Genomic DNA, 10,125 nt, shown 5'->3' on the forward strand with positions numbered 1-10,125 from the left:
GTAAATTTGCTTGAGCTTGTGTTCCCTGTAGATAAACGTTATTTTTCTTTGTATTCACAGGAAGGATTCCCTGGAAAAATAGTTGGTTTTCACGTTATCAACTGTGTGTCAATTGCTGAGAAAGTCGTGTCCTTAATAAAGCCTTTCGTAAAGATAGATTTACTGGACAAGGTGAGTCACTAAATTAAAGATATAAAATATTTATTAACTCCTTTATGTTTGAGGGTTACACACATAAATAATAAATAGAAATAATAAAAACCAAATTAAAATAAATAAAGCAGTAAAAATTGTGTAATCTTTGGCATTTAAACTAGACTGAAAATTAAAAAAATACATTCTGAAAAATAAAACATTAGAAATCTACTATTAAATTTGTAACAATTATTATAAACCCTATAGTTAAAGTGGATAAACACATTATGAAGTTTGTGTGAATTTTGTACTATTCATAATTATTGTAAATACTTCTACTTCTTTTTGTGATTTTGGACTTGCAAGAATGTATGATTTTTATTAACTTAAATCCAATCTTAAAATAATTATTTTAGAAAAAATACTAGTGCGTAACGAAATGTGTCTGCAGTTAAATGGACGAGCTATATCCAATCATTAATTTAAATTAATTAAAAATGTTATCTTGAAAAACATTCAAAATAGAATGTTGAATTTTTAACGCTGGTGTAGTTGAAGGGATGTAAAAACCAAAGTGGTGTTCCAATTTATATTTTATATTTAAATAGTACAATAAATAATAATGTGATCGTTGTTATAAAATGTTTTGTGTTAAAAGGTTTTAGATGTATTGTTACGCGAATAACATAGGTGATGTAGAAAATGACTGTATTTCAGTACAATTCGAAAGTCACGTATGAGCATTACTCACTCAATTTCAACTGAGTATGTTTGTGAGTGTGTGTGTTCAATCTTTCGAAGAAGTGATATCAACCAAAAAGTAAGGTTGTATGTATATATTCATCGAGAGCAATATTAATATTTTTGCTCGCACTAACCGTACTCCTAGAGAGTCTAAAATCTTTAATTGAACTTCGAAGCAAACTCGATATCCCGTGGAAGCTAACTTCACGAATAACGTCAGCCACGTTTTCAAAGTGTCGAGGTTTTCCTAATCTACATAGACTATTTGGTTTAAAATCATACATCCTGGAGAGGTATGCGTAATGACGTTCCGTTTTATACTACAAATTAATTGCTAACGGCTGCTTTAGTAAGCGTAATTTGGCAGATAGGCCTATCTACAAACGCAAAGTAACAGGCCTATACAAGCAAATTTATAATTTCATATATAGGAGTGAATGTTTTTAAAATATTTATCATAGGCAATCTATGCAAAATGAAAGTTAATTATGTATGTTCTTAGTTGACTTTCGGATTTTATTATATTTTTGTATCTTTAACTCTTTCAGTCAAACTTAATTTTTTCCTAACATATTTTTGGATATTAATTAAACTATTTATATTTTAAACACGTATATATTACCTACTAATTTATAATTATTATATTATTACTTATAACTTAAAGAGTGATGTCGACTGTAATATAGGTAGACTGCACCGTGACATACACCTTCAAAGTTTAAATTATCCGTGTTTCAATAAGATATACTTATAAACAGTCCACTTCACTTGACAAATACGTCTATGATAGCTTCATGTTTGTATTTTCTGCGATAAAATAAAGTGGATTATTCGTTACATAAAACTAAAGACCCTCCTGTTATACAGCTCCCCCTATTTGCTTTACAAACTAAACACTGTCAGAAAAATCCTGAATGGCTGCCCATCCAAGGGGCAACAATTCAGACAACCTTTCAAAAACACTACTGTCAGAAAAATCCTGATGGGCTGCCCTTCCAAGGGGCGAGTTTTCAGGATTATTTAAAGACTTAAAGAAACATGTTTTCAGAAATTGGATGGGCTGCCCTTCCAGTCGCTGTACAAACAAACCATTGCCAGAAAAATCCTGAAGGGCTGCCCTTCCAAGGGGCAGCATTTCAGTCGCCCCGACAATTAGACTGGATGGGTTGAAATTTAAAAAAAAATTTTGAATTGTAGCATAGGTGGTGTTTATGTTACTTACCTTCTCGTGTGTATCACTCAAGGCTAAATAATGTTATAGGTTTTTTTAATATATATATGTATTTTTTTTAGCTGAAATTCCATCGTGGTGGTCTTGACTCGCTCTACAAATATATCCCTCAAGAAATACTTCCATTCGAGTACGGCGGGAATGCGGGATCCTTCGAAGATCTGCACAGTGAGTGGGTGATCGCTATTGGTCTCTTGACGCCGTTTATGCAGCCAACCTCCGTCGCGCAGTAGTGTCGACCTCTGTAGCGTAGTCGGCAACGCACCGGGTTACGGTGCGGGTGTTCAGGGGTTCGAATCCCGGGTAAGAACAGGATCTAATTTGTGTTGTCTTAAGTACACCACGAACCACAAAATGACTTGGGTTGACACACAAAAAAATAAACAATCTTAAAGGGGGGAGATGATTAGAACACAGGTGACTGACTGTCAAGACTTGCCAGTGTGCCACCAATATATATATATATATATATTTTTAAAGAAAAAGGTCGGGTGCTTGCCTGCTTTCGACGGGCGGTGTTCTGGGTTCGAGACCCGAGTGTAGTTAATTCGTCACAAAACAAAGACAATTTTAAATATATACATATATCCTTTTTGGCAGAGCCTACAGGCGTAGGTAGATTTCGAAGTAGTCTACCTATTTCTTCTGCAAATGTTCTGGAAACTTCCAAAAACTTCTGGAAAAATTTAAGCATTTAATCTACATGACATCACATGTGTTTTCTAATACTCCAAAACTATTGATGAAACATTTTCTCGTATTTCATGCAGCTAAATTTTTTTAGAATGTGTTTAACTTAATTCATTCACCATTGAATAACTTCGAACGAATTTCATATTGTGCCTACTAAGTTAGCTATGAATTTATTTTACCTTCAATTAGTATTTTTTTATCCCTTGCACTAATGTGTAAACGTATAAAAAATGTTTTGTACGAAGGTTTAAATAATATTAACATGGTTTAAAATATATTAAGTATTAATGTTTTTAACTCCTGTTTTTACGCTAATAGGTGGTTTCATGAAAACTTTTTTGGACCAAAGTTTTTAGTTAACGTTTGGAATTCTACAATAAATTATAACGGACTTAATACTGTACCTACTAAACAAGTAATTAATATTATTATTATTATTTTGTCTTTCCAAACCTTATTTCCACATCTTGCTGTAATTGTTAGTTACGTAAAAATTTACTTAAGACAAAGGTTTTAGACAGTAATTATCAAGGCTTAAAATAAAAAAGAACAAATTAGGTAGAGTAAGTACATGGTACGAAGTTGTATTTTTTATTCCAAACCCTGCTTTTCCACCCCCTTGTTGCAATAGTTTGTCATATCATAAAATATTTCAGAACAAACTATGAGATAATTATTAGAAAATTTACAATTAATTATTTTATACTTTACCACTTACCTAATAAGGGAGTTAGTGTTTTTTGTACTTAAACCCCTGTTTATTTCACCTTTAGCCTCACTGGTTGGTTGTATAAAAAGTTGTTTTTGTCTTTCTATACGTGTTATTTTCCACACCTTACAGTAATGATTGGTCATATAACACATTATTTCAGACGAAAGTTATGATAATATTTTAAGGTTGTTGTTAATAGTGACTATAGTACATATTTTATGATTTTTTTAAATTCTACCACTGAATTTTTTCAGTCCCTTGCAGCAGTGGTTCGTCTTACCAAAATTGTTTCAGACAAAAGTTTTAAATAAAAATTACAAGATTTACAAACAAATTGAACGCATTCGATTGTTTTGCTACTAAGGGAGTTATGAGTTTTTTTGTCTTCGAACCCATTTTTTTCCATTTTTACATTAATTTGGTCAAAAGTTTATAGTATTATCCCTACAAATTTTAATACGTTTAAACGAATGTGATATTCGTCATATAAGGGGACTAGTGATTTTTCTGTTTTTTAGTAAACTTTCTTCATTTCTCTCCCCTTGGTCGGATTTTTCCCATTAACGAACTCGACCGAGATTTTCCACTATTATATTTTATGTATCATTTTGAAAGTGATTGGTGCAAATTTACGGAGGTTATCGTGTCCATAGAAATGTGATGTTTTTATATATATATATATAATACAAAAATTAATGTTTGAGTGTGTTTCGCGGTTCGTTCATCCGATTGAGTTGAAAATTTGTACACTTGATTTTTGAAACCATGGAGGTTTTAGTATATGGAGTAGATGTTTGTTCTGAAGTTGAATTCTACTGGTTAGAAATAGGGTAGTATACATCGTAGCTGTATAAAGGTTAATATGTTATAAATTTATTCAATAACTTCAAAAGAAACTCCCTAGGAAGAATAGTAAATATGCCATAATGTAGCGAAACATAATTTCAACATATCTGCAAGAAATTAGCGTTAAACTTCATTGTAACCAAAAATTGGTATGCTATGCAGAAGGGAAAAAAAGTGTGTGTGTGTGTGGGGGGGGGGGGGGGGTTGAGTCGTTCTCATTTTGACTTGAAGTATTAACATGGCAAAATTGTGTGCACCAACTCCGTTACTTCTACCACAATGTTTAAAACACGAGGGAGGTCACTGTGTGAGATTTCGATAAAACCAACCCTTAAACAAAAAATTAAGATGACGCGCGAGTAGTATCGGATAATTACCAGTAAGTAGGTACTTTATGTCGGTTCATCTTTTCTGTTGTGCAAATAAGAATGGTGGCGTGCGAGTCGGTATATATATATATATATATATATATATATATAGAGAGAGAGAGAGAGAGAGAGAGAGAGAGAGAGAGAGAGAGAGAGAGAGAGTGATGGAGTAAGCTAGTGAGAGATTTAGATAAAGGTATAGAGAAATATAGAGTGATAGAGAGATATAGATAGATGCACTGATAGTTTTAAGATAGAAATATGTATATAGAGTGATATTTAGAAGTATAGAAGAAGAGAAATTTAAATCTATATTCATATATACAAGCTATATAAATATAAATACAGGCTATATATATATAGATAAAAATGAAGGATTACAGATATAGAGAGAAAATAATAATTGTACAGCTGTATTTATATAGTGGTAGATATATACTCTGTGAGTGCGTACAAACTTCAAAAAATTACAAAACATAATTATTCATTGCAACGCATTCCAGGCATTAGCTAGTGTATGTATATAAATATATATATATATATACTTTTTAGAGTTTACAGTGTTTTTGAGATCTATGAACCATGAAACAAAAAATATATATATAATTTCTCCAGAAGTCGCACAAGGGTTAAAGGCTTCATCCGGATTATTTATTTGAAATCTATTTAAAAGAGCTCATGTAACTCAGTACATGTCATAGAAGTGAAACTATTTTGGCAATTCTAACCTCGACTCGCAAGTATATCGTAAGGGCTAAAACGGCAGAGAGAAAGGGAGAGAAAGAGAAAGAGATAAAAAGACAGTTTACTAGAAATAACATAGCACGAGATTTTTTTTCAAGTATTTAAAATTCAAACTTATTTGGTATTTATTTGACATTTGATTAAAATAAAAAAAATAATAAACTTGAATAGTAGTGTAGTAAAGTATTTCCATCGCCAGCGGCTGGAGTCGAAGTGAGGTGACAGAGCTGATTCCGCCATCTTGGATTTTGACGTCACGAAGGCCAGCTGTGATGATCTTGACCATTGACCTTGAACTCGTTCGCTATCTTGTATTCCGCCATTTTGAATTGCGCCATATTTAAATCAAGCGCCCCACTCATAAACGTTGCATTTTTTATTTTATTATTTAATTTTGATGTCATACTGGCCATCTGGAATTCTAATGTTACATCCACCATCTTAAATTATGAAGTCACGTCCGCCATCTTGGATCTCATGTCACCACCTTTTTTTTATTCTGATGTAATTTCCGCCACCTTGTTGTTAGCCAGATGTAATATTGTTGTAATTTGGATGATGTCACGACCACCGTCTTTTTTGTTCTGCTCGAGGCCACCATCTTGGCTACCGCCATCTTAGTTTCTGCTGTTTTTTCCTAGATAGCACCAGCATTGCTCTTTCTCATGCATGTAAGACTATGTTCTAAAATCTTTTAAAATTTGATGACACCTATAGACATATTAAATTAATTTTTTATACCAAATACATTCGAAGCACTGTGATTCAAACCATGACAGCTCAGACATCTGGGTTGAAAAACATACGCCTATAACCGCATGGCCATCGAGAGAATAACCAGTCTGAAAAATAAGTAAGATATATAAAATAATAAGATGCATAATCAGAATTGTAATTATTTTAATTAGAGGGATTACCTGGTCGAGACCAAACAAGCATCTATTATTTTACAGTATGTACTCGCTATCAGGAGCGCTAGTGCTACGTAGTAAACATGTCGTTTAAAAAAAGCGCTGCCACCATCTTGTTATCAATACTAGATACCAGGAGCGCTAGAGTCACATAGTACACACGTCATTTAATAGAGGGCTCTATCGCCATATTGGTTCAAATTTTACTATCTAGAGTACAGTAGTATTAATTGCCATAGAATAAGCAAACTTGTCGGCTATCTTCAGCCACCATCTTTCATATCTGTTTTTATCAAGACAGAAATTCAGAAAAAATTCCAAAAATCATCAAAAAATTTACTCATTAATTAAATAATTAAATAAATCGATTTATGGCCTTGATTGAATCCTTGGTTTATACAAAGAAGTAATTTTACATAAGATAATTTATAAAACATGGTGAAAAATACTAAATTGGATTTAATTCTTCATCCACCAGCCGCAGTTAGCTGCCGTTGCCGCCTGGACCACCAATTAAAAACTATAATTATTTAGAAAAATAGTCGTGAAATTTCCAAAAATTAAAAAAAAAATCACTTTATAAAATAATTATTAATTAGATCAATTGGCATATGCCTATGTGGTTTGAAACCAGGCAGTAAAGAGTTAATAAAAAAACTGATTATTTATAAAAACAGGTTATATCTAAGATAAAATAACTACTAAAATACATCAGTATCACATAAAACAGCAGGTATGAGGGATAAAGAGACAGTCAGTCACCCATGTAGCGAGGTTTGTGTGTTCGATACCCATCACAAGCAACTTGATATTTATTTTCTTGCATACCTTTGTCCTAAATACCTAAGTTCAAGCACGTTATCACAAAGTTTTAGAAAATATTCACGAGGCTGGACGATGTAGACTTGTCTGCCGCTGCGAGCCGAGAGGTTTCCACCCCGCTCACGGGGAAATATTTGCAAGCTTGCAGAAACATCAGGAGAACAGCTAGATAACCGATCGACCCACATAGCGCACCGATCTCCAGCCATCTCGCTTGCAGTGTGAACATCGTTGTAATCATTACCCAAAACATGAGAAGTACTTGTTGGAGTCCAAGTACTTCAACTGGTACATGTGCTCCAAATGCTCAAAGTGTTCCAAGTGCTCAAGTCCTAGAAATTCTCAAATTTATAAAATTTCTCCAAGTGCTCCAACTGCTCCAACTGGCTAAATGCCCAAGTTCTTCAATTTTTCCAAGTGCTCCAACTGCTCAAATTTCTCTAACTGCTCCAACTTCTCCAAGTGCTCCAATTGCTCCAAATGTGCTCCAGCTGCTCCAATCGCTCCAATTTATCCAACTGCACACATTTTTAGACATTACAATCACTGTGAAACAGAAAGAGCTAGGCAGGAATTAAAATAAAATCGAACCCAACAAGAAACAGAAAAATGTCATGAGTAGAGACCTGAAAAATTCGCGGGTTCATTTCGTGTTATGCTAAAATTCAAATAATTATACCTTAGAGCTGCTTCTGTCATTGGTTCACTGTTAATCTGGAGGAGTGAGGGCCAATTAGAGACCCTCACTCATAGAAGTGTCGAATCACAGGCCACCCAGTCGAGACAACTCACAAGTCAGCAGCCAATGAACAGTTGGCATTTGCCCGAGTGTGTAGAGGATATTGGAGTCTATCCTGGAGGTCATTGAACCCGCGAATTTTTCGGGTCTCTAGTCATCAGTGTAGAAAGGAAAATTTTCGCCGCGTTAAAGGAGAAACAATGTTTTTGTTACTTAACGATTATTCAACCAAATTTTAAACTAAATGTATTTATATCTTAGAAATGTTCAGAGATTCTTTACATTTTTTAAGAGGAAATTTTCATTCAAAACCCAAAATTAAAAAATATATATTTTTAAAAATTATGAGCGAGTCATTCAATACTCGCTAGTGATGTGTAAAATGAAACCTCGGTAACGTACAAAATTTATGTGTTTTCACGTTAAAAAAATACCCTATAATACGGAACCAAGACACGAAATTTAACGAAGAATTATTTAAAATAACGCCGAGCGTGAAAACTATACGAAAATTGTGTTTTCAACCTCATTTCTGGACACGAATCCCATTTAGTTTCCGTAACCACCAATAGAATTCGTTGCCGGAGCAGCTACGTCGACTATAGAATCACTTCATTTGCTGACATAAATTTTAAAATATATATTAAAACAGCTCCTATAAAGACGAAAGAGACTTCAAAAAATACTCAACCCCAGATTTGTATCTAATTTTCGACAAAGATTTTTTTTTAAGTACTGCCCATCTTAATAAAATTCATTAAATAGCTGATACTAAACTTTGGCTTAGCGAACGTTGGTTCGGGCCATCCGCCACTGATGGCAAAACCATGATTACACATTTCCGTTACATGAGACTTCCGTTTCATTCACGAGATTACTCCTACCATTGCGTGTCCAGAGAGCTCAGATGTTACGCATCAAAAATTTCAGCCGAAATAGCTTATCATCGTGGTGGTGTATTTACCAACATTAATGAACAGTTGAACAGATACGTCTTAAGTTATAAGGACTGCAGGATTTCGCGGCCGTTATCAGAAGTTGCTTGGCTTGCGGGTCCTAGCCGCGTCGTAGGCGAAGAGTTCACCGACGTTTCAGGCGATATTGAAAAAGCCATCTTCAGGATTGTAGCCCTATTACTGAGGATCTCGGAATTCTCTTGCCAAACCACCCAGTCAGCCAGAATAAAAGTAGCCTATCATTGGCCCACAATGCTTACTGTTCAGGCGAGAGCATTTAAAGACAAGAGAACTTTCAAGACCTTCAGTAGGAGACAGCTACCCTGATGATGGCTTCTGAAACATCTATTGAAACGTTCGTGAACTCTTCACCTTCTTTTCGGCTAGAACTAACATGATAAGCGACCTGTTTTAAGGTATGCTTGAGAAATGTTTCTTGTGTTACTAAAATTTTGGCAAAGGTAAATAGAAACAAGTAGGCCCTACCTTTTTCTGTCAAAAATGAGAAAATTCCGCACTTTTCGAATAAGTTAAAGTCTTAAACATTACCCCTTTTAACATCTTGTAGTCACATAAACAATAATTATCCTTACCTTAGCTATAAAAATAATAAATTTTAAGAAACTGGACTCAACGATTTTTTTTCCTCCTAATAACAGGCGATCTTTTGTTTTACAGAAAAAACGATGGAGGTGATGATGCAGCATCGTGATTGGTTCTTGGAAGAAGAGAAACTGCGAGTGGACGAATCAAAGAGGACTAGCATGGACAAAAATTCAAAAACAAAATCTGTGATATCTGGTTCCTTCAAGAAGCTAGATATTGACTGAAGAGACTCTTACGATACACTTTTATTTTTCCTTTGAGCTAATTAAAGTTCTGTAATAATGTTAAAACAATTTTTGTAGATTTTTTTTCTGACAAAAGGAAATTTTTTTATCTTACATACGCTGGTGAAAATAACACAGAAGAAACGAGGTAAAAATTTAAATTCGGGGGAAAAAGTCATTAAAACTTGATCCTAGGCTTTTGTGGTCAAGGTATTAACTCATTGCGGGCTTTTGGGTTGGGGTTAGTTCCTTGGGAATGATGGTGGGCCTGACGTTTCGGCACGCCTTGTTTCAGCCATCTTCAAGGGTGTTAAACAGCTTAGTACTTAGGGACCGGGGTCCCACTTAGGTCACATTCCTCTAGTAAATGAATTTTCATCCTGGGACTGGGTCC

General features: G+C 34.2%; 1 protein-coding gene across 1 annotated transcript in view; it reads left to right on the plus strand.

Moving 5' to 3' along the window:
• Positions 1-9,800, plus strand: part of LOC134541017 (alpha-tocopherol transfer protein-like) — a 29,108-nt gene extending 19,308 nt beyond the window's left edge. The window contains exons 5-7 of the mRNA XM_063384144.1: positions 61-171; positions 2,173-2,278; positions 9,580-9,800. Of these exons, the coding sequence (XP_063240214.1) occupies positions 61-171; positions 2,173-2,278; positions 9,580-9,731 (369 nt within the window). The 3' untranslated portion in view covers positions 9,732-9,800. The remainder of the gene's footprint in view (positions 1-60; positions 172-2,172; positions 2,279-9,579) is intronic.
• Positions 9,801-10,125: the final 325 nt, after the last annotated feature.

The sequence above is a fragment of the Bacillus rossius genome, chromosome 17 (genome assembly GCF_032445375.1).
Source record: "Bacillus rossius redtenbacheri isolate Brsri chromosome 17, Brsri_v3, whole genome shotgun sequence".
Taxonomy (NCBI): domain Eukaryota; kingdom Metazoa; phylum Arthropoda; class Insecta; order Phasmatodea; family Bacillidae; genus Bacillus; species Bacillus rossius.